The sequence below is a fragment of the Falco naumanni genome, chromosome 9 (genome assembly GCF_017639655.2).
Source record: "Falco naumanni isolate bFalNau1 chromosome 9, bFalNau1.pat, whole genome shotgun sequence".
NCBI classification, from domain to species: Eukaryota; Metazoa; Chordata; class Aves; order Falconiformes; family Falconidae; genus Falco; species Falco naumanni.
The window spans coordinates 48,301,681-48,322,138 of NC_054062.1; the positions used below are offsets into that span (position 1 = coordinate 48,301,681).

At 46.1% G+C, this 20,458-nt stretch overlaps 1 protein-coding gene across 2 annotated transcripts in view; it reads left to right on the forward strand.

Annotated features, from left to right (window-relative positions):
• Positions 1-2,958: 2,958 nt before the first annotated feature.
• HTRA1 (HtrA serine peptidase 1) overlaps positions 2,959-20,458 on the forward strand; it is a 33,695-nt gene continuing 16,195 nt past the window's right edge. The window contains exons 1-3 of one of the 2 annotated variants that reach the window (XM_040606305.1): positions 2,959-3,450; positions 19,479-19,578; positions 19,894-20,098. In XM_040606305.1, coding sequence (XP_040462239.1) covers positions 2,997-3,450; positions 19,479-19,578; positions 19,894-20,098 — 759 coding nt within the window. In that variant the 5' untranslated portion in view covers positions 2,959-2,996. Of the gene's footprint in view, positions 3,451-6,554; positions 6,607-19,478; positions 19,579-19,893; positions 20,099-20,458 lie in introns of those variants that run through there. The other variant, XM_040606306.1, reaches the window with a different exon arrangement.

The window sequence follows — 20,458 nt, forward strand, 5'->3', positions numbered from 1 at the left end:
GTAGCATGTGATCTCTGGATGGAGTCTGCTATCATGGAGTTCATTTGAGGAGGAGATGAATATTTTGCTAGTAAGTCTCTGACGTGTAAGTATTTTTCAGACCATGTTTTTGGCCTCCCTGAGGATAAACGTCTGCTGGCTTGGGTGGCTGTCCCGTGTGAAAAACGTTATGATGGGGGAGAAACAATAATTCCTGGGTTTATGATGCCTTTCAGGTGTAAAGCACTTCTGCACAGATTAACAAATACATTTTTCAGTAAACAAAGCTATTAAATCACTCCCAAAGACTCACCGCAGTTATTCTGGAAAGCGAGATGTTTGTTTTCAGTTGTGTGCAACCTAACAAATTCATATAGTAGAACATTATTTTTAATACTCAATAGAAAATTCCTGTTCTTTCCAGGTTTAAGAAACAAAAAACATAACAGGAGAAGGTCTCAATACTAGTCCACTTATTTGGAAGTGAACTGCTAATTCATGGTCTTCACATAAGACCTTGGGATGTGTTTTATTTCCTTTGCAGGGTTTGACTATCAGCAAATGTGCATCCCATTTCTGTGCGATTTATTGAAGAAAAAATACTAGCTGGTGTATTATACGTTCTCAGTAGTCTGTAAAAGAGCTTGAAGCTGATAGTGCTGGCTTAATTGTACAAAAAAAGAATCACACATCATGGAAAAGATAAATATACACAACCGATGTTTCAAAGTTTTTTGTGCGGGAACACTAAACTTGCAGCAGTTCTTGAAGTAGTTATATATTTAGCTTAAGATTTGCAAACTTTATAAGCTCAAGAGTTAAGCAAACACTAAATTTTCATTAATTACTCCTTTTTTGAGGCAAGGATTCATTCACCTCACTTGGGCTTTGAATGACGGCACTGACTGAATTATAACGGTGGGCTTATAACAAGTATTGTAACTTGTGGGAATTATAACAAGTGGGTTTCTGTCAACAGGGCTTTTGTTCATGGATTTTGAGCCTCCGTTCGTGCCTTGCCTTTTCTCCCTGGAACGACTGATACCAAAGGACACCAAGCTAGGCGACACCCATGGAGAGAGGAAAGACTGAACGAGGAACTTTCCCACCGCATGTGTGTGTTTTCCTACCTACAGAGATAAGGCTCCAGTGGCTTCAGACCCTAAGTTCTCTGATCAAGGCAACGTGATAGAAAAGCAGATAGCCCTTCTGGGTGGCCCGACTGAACCCCACGGTAATTCACTGCTCTCTGAATATTTTGCTCCTGCTTCCAAATTGGAGCTTGCAAGTTCTTTTCTGAACTTGTATATTTTTGTTGGTTTGGGGTTTTGGGGTTTTTTTGTTTTGTTTATTTACTTAAAACTGCTCATCTTAAAGACTTGTCTTTATTTAAGAGTAAAGGGAAAAAACCAAACCCCAAAACACACCCTGAAGCTTATCGGCTACTTTTAATAAGTAATGGATAAACAATAATTTGATAACACTTTACCATGATCTCTATCCTTATTCTTTATATATATAAATGTGTATATATATGCATATATTTAAATGTTTTTAAACTTGTAAACATTTTCAAACTTTTTCCTAGTCTTTTTAATACCATAATGATTTTTAATACTAAGGACATTTTGCTGTGAATTGTTCCAGATTACTACTTTGGTCACTTCTGAAATCAAGTAGTTCTCCTGAAACCTCTCTTCCTGCACAGCGTAGGAGTTACTGGAAAACAACAGATCTAAGGGGTTCATACTGGAGCTTTTATTGGGAACGCTGGAGTCTGCACGATTCTCCATCTGCAGCTACTAATCAAGCAGTTCAGTAAGTTTTGCCCATCTGTGGTTCTGTGGTCATGGTTTGATAAGATTTTTATAATGTTCCCTGGAACAATCAGGTTTGAATTCCAGCACTTGGGATGCTGCTTCCCCCTGCTCAGATGGCATATTGTTAAAGCCTATTCCACTTTTTGTAGGAGAAAAGACTTTGTATTCTCTGTATTAATGTGGTTGCTGGCATCCTCGATTTCTCAGTTGCAGCTTGCCTAACAGTTTACAAACCATTAGGCAAGACAAAATGCTGTCAAGTTCATTAGGTCCTTGGTTATCCGATGTCTGATAGATACACTTAAATAATTAAGGGTTGGTAGTCTGTTCAAAAGTTTAATCGGCTGGTAATTAAATATTGGCTGTGCTCAATTTCCAGCTATGAGTTCTCATTATACCTTTCCCTACTAGCTTTGGAAATGATGTCTTTTCCATCGGAAGGTGCTTGGGTGTGATTTAAACTGCCCTTCACACCACCCTGGCCGTGGCGCAGAGGCCATACGGGTCCGTGGGTCCGGCAGTCGCACAGCTGCCAGATAAATTGGATCAGCTTGCTCCTGCGGTGGTGGAAGAGGTTGGGGTTTGGGTAGGGTTTTTTTCTTTCTTCTTCTTTCGGTTGACTTAACCTTCTGCTAATTGCAAGTATCCACCTCGCCCTGAGGCCCTCGGGGGCAAGGGCGGGAGATGGGGGCGAGCCTGTCCCGGAGCCGTTTGCAGGGATCGCTTCTCCCCTTGCTCCTCGGGGACCCGCTGGCGGCCCTGCCCCCCCTTATCTGCCCAGCACGTTACCGACTTCAGACCGCCTTTCCCGTAATCCCCCCGGGGGGAGGGTGCTCAGCACCCACCCACCCCCACCCCCCCGCGCTGGCAGCAGCACGTTGTCAGCCCTCGCGTCCCCCGTCGGGTTTTCGGTGCCGCATCGCGGCCGCGACACCCAGCGCCGAGTGCCGCAGGTCGCGGCAGCGGCGGAGCCTGTGTCCGACCCCGAACGACGGGGCGTTACGGCCCCGGGGGAGGGGGGTGCTGCGGGGAGGGGGGTGTTACGGCCCCGGGGGAGGAGGGGGGGCTGTGGCCGCTGCCCCGCCCCGCCGCCCTCCCCGCCCCCCCCACCCCCCCCCCCTCCGTGCAGCCGCTTAAAGCCGCCCGCCCGGCGGGCCGCGCTCACCGCCCCGCGCCTGCCCTCGCCCCGCCGCCGCGATGCCGCTGTGGGGCTGGAGCCTGCTGCTGGCCGCCCTGCTCCCCGCCGCCGCCGCCGCGCCGCCGCCGCCCGCCTGCCCCGAGCGCTGCGAGCGGTCGCGCTGCCCGCCGCTGCCCGCCTCCTGCCCCGGCGGGCCCGTGCCGGACGCCTGCGGCTGCTGCCGCGTCTGCGGGGCGGAGGAGGGCGAGCCCTGCGGCGGGCCCGGCGGCGGCGGGCCGCCCTGCGGTGAGGGGCTCCAGTGCGTCGTGCCGCCGGGCGGCGGCCTGCCCGCCTCGGGCACCGTGCGCAAGCGGGCGGCCGCCGGGCGCTGCCTGTGCGCCAGCAGCGAGCCCGTCTGCGGCAGCGACGCCGTCACCTACGCCAGCCCCTGCCAGCTGCGGGCCGCCAGCCGCCGCGCCGAGCGCCTCCGCCAGCCGCCCATCATCGCCATCCAGCGCGGAGCCTGCGGGCAGGGTGAGGAGCGGGCGGCAGGGTGAGGGAGCAGCCCCCCCGCGGGCAGGGTGAGGAGGGGGCGGCAGGGTTCCGGGGGGCAGCAGGAGCGGTTGCCTCTGCCCGCTCCGCCCGGGTGAGGACCGCGGGCGCTGCTGCTGCAGCCGGGGCAGCCCTGTCAGGGGCGGGGGGCTCTCGGGGGGCTCGGCAGCGGGCAGGCACCCCGTCCCCCGCCGGCGGCAGCGGGCAGGCACCCCGAGGCGCGGAGCAGAGGAAAGGGCTGGCCTTGGCTCGCGTTTGGTATTCCAGTTCAGTGAGAAACTAGAGCAAGAATGCGGTGTTTGTCCGCCGAGCGTCGGGGGAGAAAGAACCCGATATCCCGACTTCCCAAAATCTCCTCCCGCCCCCTAGAGAAGTGGTGCCGGGCTCAGAATTGGGGCAAACGGGTTGCAAAACTCCTGAGGCCGATCGTGCGGCTTCGGCAGAGCCCGGCGCGGTGCTGGAGCCCCCGCGCAGCCAGAGCCGCTGCCCTCGGCCCCTTCAGCAGATCCGCTCTGATCTATCAGTAACGGAGTCGCTGGGGAAGGGGGGTGCTCGTAACTAGACGGAGCGTTTAGCTGACCTTAGCCTTTGGTGGTTTGTTTGGTTTTTGGAGGATGGGAGTGGCCGTCGAGAAGCAACACTGCAGCTAGCCGTGTTTTCCCTTCAGCATTGCTGTTACTTAGTTATTTTAGCGGAGTCGGATGTAAGCTGAGCCCTCGGATGGATGGACGGATGCTAATTGTCTGTGAGCCGTGTGCGGGCACGTTGCAGGGTTATGAAACGGGGGCGGGCTGAGCGCCCGGTGCAGCGCTCGGTCCTGCAGGGGCGGGATGTGGCACCGGGGCGGGATGAGCTGGGGATCATCCTTACCAGGTGCCTCCTCTCATACAACCTGCCTTAAACCTCGGAAGCTGAGGCTGCATATTTCTTCCAAGCCGTTCAGCACGGGAATGCGTAATAACTGGCATGAATTAAGCCTGTATTTCCGCAGTGGTAGTCACTTTTTAGTAAGTCAGCGCTGTTTCGCTGAGGATTGATTCTTTTGGTGTAGCTTGTGCCATTTCTGCACATCTTTCTTTAAAAACAAATCTTTTTTGGAGATGTAGCCATCATTCTTCCAGCAGAAGAATATTCTGATGCATAGCGACTGTATGCTCGGCTTGGGCAAAATACCAGTCCTGCTTTGCAGATCAAACTCACAACTCTGGTATCAATACAACTGATTTTTTGTGCCACTGGTTTTCCCCTGGGTTTCAAAGCTGCGTTGTGCTCTGTGGAACATTGCTGGCATTTACTGACACTGGGAGACAATTAAAGCTTTCACGCTACAGTTTCCTGATCTCCAGTATAATATAATGCCTTGTGATTTTTATTCTCAATTAATGAAACCGATATTGTTTTCTCAGTCTCTTCTGCTGAACGTTTGCAGAATTCGGGCTGTGTTTGAGCTGGCGAGTAATACATGCCTCCGGTAGGCTGTACAGAAAATGCATAGGCTGCATATAGACCTTGTATAGGAAAACTCCACTGTAGTAGCTACATCATGTGTACATCCAGACAATCATTTTGCCTTGTTGCACCTCTGGTTGAAGCGATGCTCGTTTTCTGTATCACTAGGGACAAAAGGAAGGTGCTAGAGAAGCCAACCAGTAGCACACGTTTATCCCTAAACCAGAGCAAACATTGCTACAAGCAAAGCTTTTTTTCATATGGGAAGAACTGAAAATATAAAGAAATGGAGAGCAGGCTGTAAAGCACTATTCCCTGGAGGCAGGATGAACCACTGTTTTGAAAAGCCATTGCCTAATATTTGGCTCCTTAAAGCTCTTAATTTTTAATTTTGAGTTCATTTTCAGGAGTCCATTTGCTACTTAAGAGACGGAGTTATTTTTGGTAAAATATTTTATGCTTTCATAGTAACATAAATAAATCACGTGGTGAATACAGTGCAATGGCCCAGGGAAATAAGGAAATGGGGATGTAGAGAAAGTATTCAGCACTTTTTTGTTGTTCTTTTTAAGTTTCACATCACTTTAGTAGCTGGTCAAGTAAAATATTGTGTATATTGTATAAAATAAAGTAAAACTTTCTGTCTTTCTCAATTTTCGTCTACTGCAATCCACTCCAGGTGCAGCTTTTTTTGTCCTTCAGTGATTCTTGGTGCATCTATGCAAATAACACACATGTTTACGAGAGAGTGCGGGAGAGGCAGGGGAAGGTTGCTCTGGATCTCTGTGTGTAAGGGGGAGGTTTCTCTATGCAAAATGAGAATTGTGTGTCTTTAAAAAAAAAAAACAAAAACAAAAAAAAACCCCCAACAAACTAACAAAAAAACTCAGGAAAAGTTTTGTAAGCCTTGGAGCTTACTCTGGCCTTGACCCCAAACACTGCTGAGGGGACAGGTGGCAGCAGGGTGTAGCCGTGTGGCACTGAGGTGCTGAGCAGGTCTCCTGCGCCCTGGTGATGTGCTCTGGGGTGCAGGATCAGCCCACAGCTCGCGTTGAGCCAGACATGCAGAAAGGGCAAAACAGGCTCTATCTAGAGAAACCCCAGGAGCAGCGAGGGGAGAGGGGGAAAGCCCAGCTGGGGCCTTTAGCCAGGACGTGCATTGGTTAAACTGGTATGGTGAATGCACAGGATGGGAGCAGGGCTGAAGCGCGTTGGGCGAGGCAGGGGCTGAGCAGGGTGACACGCTGTGCGATGGCTGGTGGAGCCCTTTCATCACTGCTGTGTCCCTGTCCTGGGGCGATTCCAGCTCTCCCCTCCTGCAACATGGCCACGGGCAGCGTAACCAGCGGTGAGCAGCCTCTCCAGTGTGCCCTGGGCAGATCTTCCCGCTGCCTCTGGCGGGTGATACAGCCCTGGTTTCATACCGGTACCGCTGGCAGCACCAGCAAGTCGCTTCTGCACCAGCCTGGGCATGGCTGCTGGGCTGCAGCTTTTGCAAAAGAAATCTCTGCTTTCCATGAAAGATGTGAGAGAGATGGTGGTGGAGGGCATCAGACCCGCGAAGCATGTGCCGGTGCAGCGTGATGTGGGTTGGTACCGATGAAAATACAAAAGTGTGAAGAAAGAAGGTGAAGGTCCTCTGAGCAGAAAGTATGACTGTGGAAGTACCATCCCACAGCCGGGAGCAAGGTCAGTGCAACCAGACCTCGGTATTCAGTGTCATGAGGTTCAGCATGCTGGGAGGATGTTTTCTTTTTCTTCTGCAAATACGATTTAGGTGCTCTTAAATCCCTCAGTTGGCCAAGGGAAGGAGGCACGGGATGTTCAACACGCAGTTTAAACCAGTCTTCCTTCCCCTCCTCGCTTCTCCCAGCAAATGCTGGCAGGCGTTTGAACACAGGGTGCCCTTCTCTCCGTGCTGTCTTCACACTGTAAAATACAAACTAACCTGGATTAGCCCTTTCGCCTTGAACCAGAGAAAGAATAAGAAAGTTCCTCATGGTTGCTCTCAGTTCCTTTTTTTCCTCTGCCTCTTTTTTAAACCAGATTTTTACGTTGTCATTTTTTTTAATGAGGCTTACTGTGTCTAGCGTGGTATCCCAGTAACCTCAGCAGTCCTCAGCGCAGTAGCATCTGTCACAGGTGGTTCACGCTTCTCTGTCACAAGTGTGCTCACACCATGATGGTCAGCAGATCTGGAGGCTGATGTGAGCTCTTCTGGTTTAGATTAAGCAGGTCATTACTGCTTGCTTTGGGGCCAGGCAGAGGTGAGTTGAGGGGTAACTCTCAGTTCTAGAAAGGTGAATATCGGTAACAGACAGAGACTTTGCTATTTATTTTCGTCACGTTATCATTTCATAGTTCCAGGGATGAGGAGGAAGAAAAAAAACCTCCATCACTCAAACTCAGCTTCTCGCAAAGCAGGCGACTTTGTATTTTGAAATGCACCGGGTGAAATTGCATCCAAGTGACTGTGTGATTATCTGGCAGAAGGGAAGGACCTCCACGGTCGATAAACCATTTGTCATTAACTGAGTCCTTTAAAACCAGTGTGAGAAGGAGATCCATGCAGGGGAGGACAGGAAAGAGCAGTAGATGGACCTGCCCAAATTCCTTTGCCTGCAGCAGGGATAGGGCTGCCGGGCTGGCAGTGCTGAGCCTTGCAGGAATGAATAATCGGGGCAGGAAGAGCGACTCAGCAGAGAAATCTGGGAAGGTTGGGAACTACGCCAGATATTTATCAAGAGGAAAGTTGGTATTGTTGTTATGAACTAGGCTTTCAGCTGTTTCCCGAAAGATAGAGTAACAGGCACACGATAGTGCACTGAAGAAATTCTGGGAGACCTTTGCAGGTTACTTGGCACGTGTCAAGTCTATTAGAAATGACCTGGGAGGACCAGGTGCTACGGAACTGGGTGCACAAGTGAGCGCTCCAGTGCTGTTAGTGATTTTTAGCTGCCTTCATCTCCCTCAGTTGCTGTGTTTGGGTGGTCTGAAAGTCATTATCTTCTGACTTTCCTCAGTCCCTTTTGCAGGAGAAGGGGAGGGAGGGAAGAGGCAGCTGAAGGCAATGGAAATAAATAGCAACATATTTCCAGAAGAGAACCAATTCCCAAGTGTGGGATTAAAAAGCTTTTCCAAAGCCAAGTATTCAGCTCTGAGAGAAGGGAACTGTAAGAAGTGGTTTGTCTGAAGAAGCTCACCTTTTCCCCTCTCCACATCTAGATTTCCTTCCCGGGGAGCCGGCAGTAATTCTGTAGTCTCTAGACTTCAAACAGTCGAGTCACTAAATACAGATTTGGAACAAGGAAAGATTCAGTCCTTTCATCTTCTGGGCTTTGAAATTTAAAGGTACCTGTGGACTGGACAGGAATACTTAAAGCCATGAGTAAGCAGCAGGAGCCTTATTAAGTAGAGTTTGGATGTGATGGAGGCAGCATATCCTGAGCAGTTAAAGGAAAGACTCTGCTGTCCAAGAAATAGGAGAAGCTGGAAAATATTTTTCAAATGTGAATTTACGTGTGCTTGGAGTGAAAGAAAGCAATGTTAGAAATAGAAACTGGGGTACTGTGAAACTTAACTTTTGTTGTAAATAAAGTCATTCCTCACTCCCATAAACTGCTGGGGCCTCCAGGATCCCTGGCTGGACTTGGCAGAAAGTCCCACAGCATTTGTAACCAGGCCCAAGTGAATATCTCGAGTTATTTTAGAGGCTGTGTCCAGGATGGGGGGGGGGGGGGGGGGGGGGTGTGGGGGTGGAGGGAAGCAAGACTTTGCCTTCTGGATACGGGTTATTGTGATTCCCGAATTGGTTTGCCTGCCTCAAAGAGAAAAATATAACTAAAAATAAATCTCGACTCCTCTATTTCAAAGGGCTATAAAATAATGGATCAATCTTCTACTAACTGATGATGTTGACCTGTAGGTAACAGGAGATTTATAGTATCTTAAATTTGTAGGACAGGGTACAGGTAGATTAGTTATTTTATTTTAAAGTTTAGTGAATTGAGTAGATCTTGTGTACCGGATTTTAGCGACCAGAGATGAACTGGGCAGCCAGACAGAGTAGCTCTTGAATTTCTGGTTTCACATCAGATAGCCTGGTGCACTGACAAGGCTGGAAGCCAGCTGCGTTGTGCAGTGCGCTGCGAGTGCTCTGCCGGGAGCTTGTTGCGGAGGGATAACAGTGTGCACGCGTATGCACACGCATGCTGCGAAAAAAATACGTACGTGTGCGTAAGGTGTGAGTAGATCCATTAGCCTCTGCTGTTACTGCACACTAGCTCTGCAGGCTGGCGTGTTAATGGCACCACTGGTGTGGCTGTGCCGAGTGGTGTGGCGCAGCTATGCTATAGGCACCCCAGCAAAATTTTCTGTGTCAGTAGTTAATCGAACCTTGTTCTTGTCTGGCATTTTTTATCCCGTGTCAAATTCTGTCAGGGTTTCTCAGTCTTTCCATTTCCCTGCTCTTGTAAAGCCTTCTTTTTGGTGTGGTGGGAGAGAGGGATATGCAGTGAAGCGTTCCTATATCCAGTCTTGCAGGCTTGTTGCTGGAAATACCAATGAGACAGCTATGGTGGTTGGAATTAAAAATGCTTGATGTTTCTGTTAACAATTGGATTTGCACGTATTTCTATTGACAAAAACCTGATGGATAAAATAATGCATATTAAATCTAGGAACCGTGCATAGCAGCTATCCAGTGGTCTAAAACTTCAAATTCTTTATACAGCAGAGCATTAGGAGAAGCTCACAATATTTTTCCAGAGGCCGATGTCATTACCCATTTTACAGATAGTGAATCTAGGGCAGGGGAAGATAAAGAGCTTTGCTCAAGGTCAGCCAGTAAGCCAGTAGCAGAGCCGCGAGCAAACTGAGCTTTTGTGAGTCCCTGCTCCTTTTTCCGCCCCTTGCCCGCATTGCCTCTCCATTTTCCATGACTTTTCTTTTCCATTACTCTATTTCTTAAACTTGCAGGCTGCAGTTTTGGCTTCGTTCTGCAAACGGCATCGATAATCTGTCAATCTGCAGCTGTAGAAAGTAATTTTGGAGGAGGAAAGAAGTGGGTGGGCTGAGTGCCAGTAAGGAAGAGAAACCCAGATGACTCTTCCCCTCCCATCATCCCACCCTCAGAATAAACACAACCCCCCAGGAGTCTCATACTTCAGCATTGGGGGTGGTAAAGAGATGATTCGTTCCTTTTTCCAGGACACAACGTATGCACCGTTTGGCATCCCTGCCCATTCTGTATCAGAGATCTGTACGTAGACCTCTCTGAAGGTAAAGCTTGGCTGACCCTTGTGTTCTTACGTATTCAGACTGTGAAAGCGGGCAAGCAGAAACTACTTATAATTAAAACATGAAAAATATTCAGATGATCCATAAAATAAAGCAGAATACCCGTGTGGATAAAAAAAAAACCACTATGTAAATAGTCAAGGTGGATAGGGGAGCAGTGAATATAATAACTAGAACTCTAAATATCATAAAAATATACACATTTAAGAGTGTGAAACAGAAACCTGTTCTTCTTTTAGCCTTTCAGGGGAAACTACACATGCACTGGGACAGTGGCTGTCTCACCAGTGGCAGTGCCACCTCCTTTCTGTAGTTCTCAAAACAGGATGGCAGAAGTACGGCCTGCATTACTCCAGGCTCATTTCCCAAATGCTCATTGATTTTTGATATCTACGTTAAAATAAATACGGATAATCTTGGAGTGATTCCCAAGACAGATGTAGAAAATACTGCCAGAGGCTGAGGGATTTGTTTAGTATGTAGATACTGTGGCTTTTGTGATACAGTTATGCTGTGGTTATGTATTGTACAGTTACGAAGCCCCGGAGTAGGAGGGGTGTGTACATTTTACTATGGTATTGAAGTTTTTCCTATAGATTTGATCTTTCTGTGTATCACCTCTGTGTCACTGTAAGTCCTGCCACAGCAAAGTGGTGAAATCGGTGCCTTCTCCCGCTGCAGAGAAGCAGCATCTTAGGAGGCTTTTTTTTAGGCTTGTGTCTTAAGAGACTTTTTTTAGGTTTCTCATTAGAGAAAAAAAGGTTGTAAAAGCATGAAAACAAGAACTTGTTTTTATTCCCTGGTGTCTTCGTAGCAGGGTTCCTGGAAGTTGAACTAAGTCTCTCTTAAGCAGGGATTTCTTCTAAAGATGCAGTGTGAAAGTTTCTCACATACTTAAAATGCGACCTTAATGGTTTTATAATGTTAAGAGGAATTTTCAAGATCAGGCAGCTGTCGGTTACATGTAGGATATAGGAATTACCACGTCGTTGTTACTTAATAGGCGTTTCGAGGTTGTTTTGCTGGTTCTCTGCCTGAGATGAGTGGAGCTGGGAGGTAGAGCAGGGTGACGACCCGAGCTGGAAGGGACATAAACTGAGCAGGGCTGGAAAAAGGAGAGGAGAAATTATTCCTGACTCATCTGTTATATTTTCTGCCTTCTGCAGAGAAGAGAATACCACGTCTGCTTTAACCTGTTGACTGAAATATTCTTTTCATCTGCCTGCAGGAAATCAGGCAGACTCTTTTCCATAACTACCTGACTTATAATTTCTTAATGTTTCCAGTTCAGGCAGGGCTACTGTTAACGATGTTTTCGAGCTCAGCACTCTTTACCCTTGTCCTGAATTGCTCTTCACCCTTATTTTTTTCGTGTCTGAGCATCTGTCTGCGCCCTGCCTTCCCTCCTCACCCCCCGGAGGGGCCGGTGTGCCCGTGTGGGGCACTGCAAGCGTGGGGAGCGCTGCTGGCGCAGCCGCCCAGAGCCGTACATCTTCGTCGGAGGGCTGCTGACTTGCGATTACTTTGTCATCTCCTCCGATGAGCCCAGGCTCAGCATTGTATTAATATGGCAATGCTGCTCCGGGAACAGCGTGTTCCTCCTCGCAGGCCTGCGTTCCTCCGGCCTGGGGCTCCAGGCCTGGTTGTTTATGCAGAAGTTGGGTTTCCTCCCACCTCACCGCTGCTGTTTACAGAAGGAATCGCAGTTTCCTGTTGTGTTAGATGGAGCTGTCGCTCCGCTCTGGATTCCTGCCCTCCCTGCTTAACACTGAATTGCTTTTGAACCTCATCAGCTTGGAAGTCTGTTGCTTTTGCTCACTGCTACTATAATTACGAGATCTTTTTTGCCGGGGCAGCCAGTGCACTTAGTTCATAGAGGAATTTCTGGCATTTCTGAGAGTTTTCATATACATATTTTTCTCCCTGTGAGGTTCTGCGAGGGTTGCTAAAGTCTGAGACTATTCCTGTGAGATAAAATAGGGGTTATGCCCATTTTAAAGATCAATCCAAGACACTGAGGATTCAAATCACTTTTCACAAGCTGCATAGAGACTGTGTAACACAGCTTAGACCAGGATGCACACATCCCGGGTGTTCCTCCTTCTGCAGAACGCTCCAGCCATTTGGCACCTAGCTAGCTATGCGGAGTTGCAACAGAAGATACAAAAGGCATCTGACTGGTTTACTACATATTCTGCCTTGTAGGCAAGCAGTAGGAAAAGTTCCTGTTTGGCTAAAAATTTAGGTTTAAATCTGAAGTTATATAGGAACTTGCTACAGGAAAGCTGCCAGCGTGTTGCCCAAGGATGTTTCCCATTGACCGTCATCAGTGCCAAGAAAATCTTGAATTACATTGGGACTGGATGCCAAAGAGGTCTTTTTGATACTAGGAAGGAAGCTGGACCAAAAAGGCTGGACCAAAGTTCTCTGAAGACACTGTGCTTTACAATTTAATTCGCTTCAAATACTCGTTTTGGTTGTTCTCTTTGTTTTATGAACACAGAACTCTGTATGTGTCGTTGTCTTCATGTAGCCTAGTCATTCCTGTGTTGCCAGTGTCTGCTTTTACTTATTCATACGTTTGCATTTTCAGTAAGTTGCCCTCTTAAACTCTCATCAGAGTCTTAAGCATTCATTTTTGGCCGGTAGTGGGGAGTAGGGTGCGGCAGAGATCGAGCTATCCAGTGCATCGCAGAAGCCCCTACACCACCAGCAGGAACACCCTGCTGCTCGGTGGGGTTTGTCTACCTTTCACACCTTTTTCCCTGAAAATCAGCAAGGTCAGCTTTTGTTCTCAAGAACATCAATGTAAACATGCAGTTGATTCACCTTCTTTTTTGTACTCAAACTTGCAACATTGTATGGGTGACCGCATGCTGGTTTGAAAACTGTTCTGTTACCATTAATTAGAGAGCTGTTTTGTTGTAAAAACTTTGTATAGATTCCCTATTTTGTTTAGCTTGGCAGCTTTTTTTTTTTAATTATTATTTGGTTAATATCTATGATTACAACGAACGGTTTCAGGCTTTTGGATTAGCAGGGAAAATATAAATTTTAAAGCCTGTTGCAAGATTTCTGATGCACGTGACAGAGTCCTTGTTAAAGGTTGCCAAGAAATAATTGATCATCTAAATATTATGATGATGGAAATATTTCTCTTCGCAAGTTTGCATTCATGCCAAAAAGCGATTTTACTTTAAATCCTCACTTTAATCTTGTAGCGGTTCTTGCTGCAGGAAACCTTTTAAGTGAATACCAGATTTGTGCAGTTCACTATTTGGTAGAATAAAATGCTTGAAATCTCTGTGTTATTTAGCGCTATGAAAATAGTTCTGCTTTAAGGGATGCCATGGTAATACAGATTTTCTTCTCTGAAATCTGTGAAGTGTCTTTAGTTTCTTCTTGGGTTATACAGGGAAAAAATAACTGATGTAATAGGAGCTTTATTACCAGGCACTGCGGTTTAGGCCTCCTCTCAAAATTCCCTCTACTGATCTAAAGGTGGCTTTTTTAGCAAATCATCTATGATACGTGGAATGTTGTTTCTCACTTTCTTAGTGTTTCATTGTGTAGTATCCTTTTTTTGTGTATTAAGCAATTTATCCTTGAATGGGAAAGGGAGTATTTAGGCTTGCAGTTTTATGTAATTTTTAAAGAAAAAGAGCAGCGTGGCAGCAGATTCCCATACATCACTTTTTCCTTGTGTCTCTCCAGCGGAGTTTGCTGATACGACCATTTGCAGTGTGAGCTAAGCACATTTGCTGGAGTTTTTGTTTCCATAGTAGTGTCAGAGGTTTTAACGTATTCCTATATGACATGAATGGGAATTTGTACAAACATCAGCGGCTGGAGTTCTGTTTGGGAGGGTGGAAGTCCTCCAAGTTAAACTTTACAGTCCTGTGGTTTGCGTTAGTAGTCACAGGTTCTGCCAGCCCAGGGGTTTCGTGAGTACTTAAGCCCTTCTGGCTCTGTTCTGCAGAGAAACCCAAACCCAAGCTGTCCTTTCAGACCCTAGCGTGTGTATGGACCTGGCGCTGTGTAGCTGAACGTATTTACGTTAAGTAAGCAGCGAGTACAGGAGGGTAGTAATCATCTGTTTTCAGCAGCCTGGGTAGCTTAATACATTTAGTTAGCCCATAAACTTCAGCAGGTGGCAGTCGCTCTGCTCGTACTCTCTGTTGCTGTGCAGAGATTTCAGAGACACACTTCTGAGCGTTATGGAGTTGACAGGAGAAGACAGATTGACTGTAGATCCCTGGATCCAAGCCCCATGTTCTTCTCCTGGTCCTGGCCTGATGCTAGCAGACCATGGGGACTGCACCAGGTGGGACGTTAACGCTAGGTCTGATGAACGGAGTCGGGGTGAAGCAGCCCTCGTGGCTGAGCGTGCTGCTGCTCGGGCGCTAGCATGAAGCAAACCCAAAGGATATTACAGTTTGGGTTCCCTGGAAGGACAGGGGCATTGCACTTTTCCAGTGTGAAGCATCTTTAATGGTGAGCCTGGAGATGATGCTCCATTCTCCCTGCAATTCGCATATAAACATCCTCTTTTAACAGTTATAAAATTGCAAATCCTGGTAGTTGAAGCTGTTTTGCATGATTACTATTTCATAGGAAGCTTGTTTGTTTGTTTGTTTAATCTCAACGGGAATGGAAGTTTCTTGCTGTTTTTGAAGAAATCGGAGGCTCGCTTCCAGACTGAATCTGAGCTTTTTTGATTTGGGACTTGAGGATATCTGGCGAGGTCGCACCAAGTGAGGGTGGGAGGGAGAGGCTTGCTGCGCTTTGCTGGGGAGTGACTTCCCCCCCACACCCCCGGCTATTTAAGATAAGCCCCATTGAATGAGATAATTGTGCTGGTTTGAACTTAAAGACAGCGGAAAGGAGACACAGGAGTGCTGGGGGTGCCTGAGCACGGGCTGGCTGCGTTGGGAAGCAGAGGAGAAAGGATGGGCAGCAAGCTGAGCTGGTCCTGATGGATGAGAGCAGGGCACCTTGGCTGAAAGGGGGAAAATACATGGAAACTGGAGGGGAAACAAGAGCCATTTCTGACTAAGATGTGCCTAAAGCTTTGTGTGAAGATCTGCTCTCATGGGAGGTGGACCTAAGCTGAGAGAAGGCCTTCCAGAACTGCAGATACAGTTCTCATAACTGAAGGGGAGAGGTTACTTTAATGAGATTTTTATCTCCAAAGCATCTTTTCAGTTCAGCTCAAAATATTACCAAAGCAGCACGTGCGAGTTGGAGTTGTAAGCATGAAAGCATCGATGCTACTTTGAGTAATGACTTAATCAGAACCTAGATCTCAATATTCTTTTTTGGCTCATCTTTATGAAACCAAATTATTTCAGTTGTTTACACCTGGGTGTGCTTTTTTGTATGGCTTGGTATTCTGTCTTGCCTCCCAGCAGTTTGTTTACTGATATGAGCCCTATTAATGTCAGTTGGCAGAGATTTTTCTCTTCGTTTGAGGGCTGACAGCCAGCATACCTTTGAAGTCCTGGAAGAATTAGTTGCCTTGGGAATTTTTCATGCCATAACCTATTTATGTTTTTTTAAGTCAGTTTTTGATCATTAACTGAATTCACAACAATCATCCTCATGGTGTCATTAATAAAGGTTTCTTAACCATGCTCATGGGCATTTAGGGCATTGTGCAGTAGTTCAATAAAAGCTTTATAAAACGCAATAATCACAGCATATAAATAGAAAGAGGAACAGTCTGCAAAGATCTGAACATCAAAGCCTGAAGGTATATAGGAACTAGAGCTTTATTCAAACCCACCTCTCAATGAATTAAAAACCCACAGAAAATCTCCAACCTCAAACACAAAACCAAAAAAATAATGAAAAGACTCTACTAAGAACAAAATTCCACAAAGTTTGATTTAAAGAAAAAGGCCAGAAAATTGCGAAAACTTATCCTCATGAATTCAACACTGCTGTACCAAAGAAGCAGTTTTCAACTGAAGAAACTGCATGTTGGGGACTTTTGGAAAGTATCTCCTGAGAAGTTTTTTACCAATGTCTTCTACAGTGGCTGGTGATGGCTGCAAACTACCATACGGCGGTCAAGGAGTGAGTATCTGCTAATACTAGGTTTGTGTTATTGGTGGGTTTAAGGCAATTCAGGCTTTCACTTGGTAGCCTGTGACTACTGGTGAGTCAAGCCTAAGATAAAAATTTGTGGTGGTGGTTGCTTATAGGAAAGATAAGTGCACCTCTCGGCTCCCACATGCCTTGCTCAGTAATCCTAAAGAGCAATTAGATACGATGAGCATTAAGTATGTACGTAACGGGCAAACGGTATGCATGCACACATGTCTGTTTTGGTGTCTCTTTCCACTCCCCCAGGATACTTTTTCTCAGTGATAGAAGAAATTTTTGACATATTAATACTTTTGCTGTAGCCTTCAGCTTTTACGTCATCACATGATGGTGAAGACCAGTTGATAAGAATATTTTTTTTGTTAGCATTCATCAGTTTATCTGAGTGGTATTTACTGTTGTTTATTTGCTTTAAAAAGGTATGTTTTGCCTTTAAATGGGCAGTTGTTCAAGAGCTGTTGCAAAACTGTGTTACACAATGCAAGATTCCTAATACATAAGCAACAGGCAGGCGTGGCAAGCTGTTGTAAACTTTTTAGGTCAGTATGCCATGAATCAGTGTTTATTATCTAACTTTTTTCAGGGTATGGGATTTTGACCTTTTAACTGTGCAGCTTAGTTTGGGGCTGTGCAAGGAGGTGGATTCTACGCAGAACGCAGTCACTTCTGAGATCCTGGCGTTTGTAGCCTCTGACTCAAAGCGAAGGCAGCTCTCTGAGACGAAGTATTAGTAGTCTCACCATGTACAGCTTAGGCATCCTTTCTCTTCTTGAATAGCTAAGTGCAAGAAAGATTGAAGGCATAAAAAAAGCTCTGTGTTTCCGTGCAGTTCCCTCCTCTGTGGGAGCTCTCTTTTTCAAGGGCAGGGTCAGACCTTTGGATGTCCACATTTGGATGTAGCTGATACGAAGTCATTTTATAAGCAATGATCAAAAAACATATTGATGGATACAGCGGTGCCCTGTAGCATTTTATCCCAACATCACGTTACTCCAATCTGATAATCTGCCAAAGCTCCTATTTAATGTGAGTGAATACTTTTAAACTGCAGTGCTCGTTCTCCTAGCAGTTTTCCAAAGCACTCCCGTTATAGTTGTCAGCTTTATAGGGATGGCATGGTTCATCTGATACTGAATATTTCTAATAACGAGAGCATAAATCCTTTGGTAAATTGATGTTTGTCAATCAGCAAGCCCTTAGACCTTTCTGGCATAAAAATCCCAGGGCAATGGTTTATGCGTAGATCAGAGAAAGCACAGAATACTTTTGAGGAAGACAGTAGGTGAGGACACAAAGTTCCCTGATCAACGTTGTTGCTTCATAAAGCAGATTAACGTCGCCGTACTGTGATGTGAAACTGCATAGTGGATTATGTGGTTAGTGCTGTGGCTGCTGTTCATGACTGATTGTATTTAAAAGCCCTTGAAACATTTCACAGGCTATAAATGGGGAAAAAACACATCCCTGAGTGATCAGGTAGTGTTTGGGTTGAGCATCTGCCCCTCTGATGAGGGCAATGTATGCTAGTTGGCATTGGTGAGGCAACCTGTTGTTCATCCCTGAATCAAACCAGTATCTGGTTAGTATTAAAAGCAGCTATGTTTTGTTCCCAAACCTTTCCTCTGAATCTCCTGCTGTGGGTTTCTTGCCTCCAGTATGTACTTAAAAATTTGCATAGTTTTCCAGTCTGGTTTTCAGATAACGAAGGTCATTCAGGTATCAGTATTGGGATGATTTTATGGGATAGTTCTGTCTCTCCTACAATTCTGCAAATAAATCATCCTGTTACACCACCACAGGCACTTAGAGCATCCACAATCTGCTTACTGCTTTAATCTCTGGATGGATTTAGAAGCGGAATGGCAAGGATGGATGGGAGCAGCACAGCACATTAATATTCATCTGAAAGTCAATTACAGATTTGGCTTGTGCCTTCATATCATGAGATGGATGTATCAGATAAAACTGGAAAACTAAAGAAAGCAAAGGATGTTTCTTGCCCCTAGGGAAATATACAGTATCTTTTTGGGGTGTTCCAATTGCTTGGTTGCTCCCACTTTAAAAAAAAAAAAAAAAAAAAAAAGTTTTGCCCTAGAACTATTTGAGAAGGGGAAGCTGTGTCAGAATTGTGAGTTTTTTCCAGAGATTTTTAGGCATCTGATGGTGCAGACAGATTTTCTGTTGGTCACAATGGGAGTTTAGTATCCAGTTGCTTTTGAAAATCCCACTGACCTCTGTTGAATACTCAGTGACCATGAGCTTTTGTGTTACAACACTGCCCAAGAATGCGGAGCTTTGTGGTCCCATTGTTTTCATGTGTGTATCTGTTTTATAGCCTTGAGGGTGGCTCAGTAACTCCAAAGTACATGGGATCCACTCCTCTGTGGAGCTGAGGGACCACAGGTGGTATCGGTGGAAAGGATGCCTTGAGTGTGGTTGTGTAGAGCACAGGTGATGTGTACCCAAGTTTGGGTGCCAGGCAGAGTCTGGTGGTTCGAGCTGTGTGGGGAGACCAGTGGGTACCTGAGTTAAACTTTCACAGCAGCTGCCATCAGCTTACACTGGGGTTAAGACCTCGTTGTCCTCGGCGTTTTGCAAATGTAGCAGCACGAGGCTTCAAAAACCACCAAGGTGGCATATTTTTGCAGAGGAACAGAGCCTGTTCGTTTAATCTGAGAGGACCATATGAGCTAAATAGACCATCCAGAAAAGAGGTGAGAGCAGAAACGGAGGCTTCTGAGTACAAAATCCCACCCTCCGAGAACGAGCGGGGCAGTGCCGACACGGACGAAGCCCTGCGCTCCTCCAGCGCCTCATGCCTGGAGCCGCCGGCAGCGGGGCGTGTGGGGCGTGTGGGGCGTGCTGAGCGGGCTCTGCGCTGCCGCCGTGCTGCGAGCGGATCTGCTGCCCCGTGGCCCAGTTACACACTTGAAACCAGAAGGTCTCATGGATCCCTTTGTCCTGACGGTAACGCATGCTGCCGCTTCTGTGCAAAAAGGCTGAAGGGAAATCTGGGGGCAAGGGTTATGCTGCAGCTGACTCTTAAGAAGGGGAAAGATATCCCCTTGCAGCTTCTTTTTTAATTCAGGTGTTTTGCAATGACCCTTCTCCTGTCACTTGAAGAACTCATGACATGTTTTCTGTTTCTGTTTCAGGCCAAGAACATCCTAATAGCCTGCGGCACAAATACAACTTTATTGCAGATGTGGTGGAGAAGATAGCTCCTGCTGTGGTTCACATTGAATTGTTTCGCAAGTAAACAAGACACCCAGTTTTGATTTTTGTATTCTTGAAAACAGCTGCCAGTGTGCCAGAAATGTTGATTGATGCTATGTAATAGCAAAGAGGTTTTTGGGGTGATAAATTTGTCGTGCTTAAGAATTAAAGATAATTTAAGAGCCCTGGCCAAAAAAAAAAAAAAGTTAAACTAACGCATGTGTGTTATCTTCTTAATGATAGTAACAGCAGATATCCCAAAGCATTAAAAAATGACAGCTGTGTGTTCTTTGGAGTGATTTGTGATCTTTCAGCTTTTTGCAGTGATAAATATTTATTTTCCATGTCTTTTAGACTTCCTTATTCAAAAAGGGAGATTCCTGTTGCCAGTGGTTCAGGGTTCATTGTCTCAGAAGATGGACTGATAGTGACAAACGCCCATGTCGTCACCAATAAAAACCGGGTGAAGGTGGAGCTGAAGAATGGTGAAACATATGAAGCTAAAATTAAAGACGTTGATGAAAAAGCTGACATTGCACTAATTAAAATAGATTCTCAGGTGAGTCGTTAAAGCAGGATGTGTTTTATTCCTCTTAGCTTAGTATACTCCTTTCTTTCCCAAAGCTATTACTAGTTTTCTTGTCTGAAGGAAAGGCTAGTAGTTTAGTGGTCTGAGTTACAGACTGTATTTGAGCTGGGTGGGTACATGTTTTTAAAGCCAAGTTTGTGGTTGGTAGTGGTTAATTTTATCACCTCTCAGTGTAATGGAAGCAAGTAGGCAGCACTTTTGTATGCATCCTCAAAATAAAAAGCAACATCATAATTTGCTGGCTGGTTTACACACACATTGGCTAATATAACTCTCCCTCTGAGAAGAGGCGAGGGTGTTCCTCTCTGGTTGGTAGAGGCTTCTTGTGTG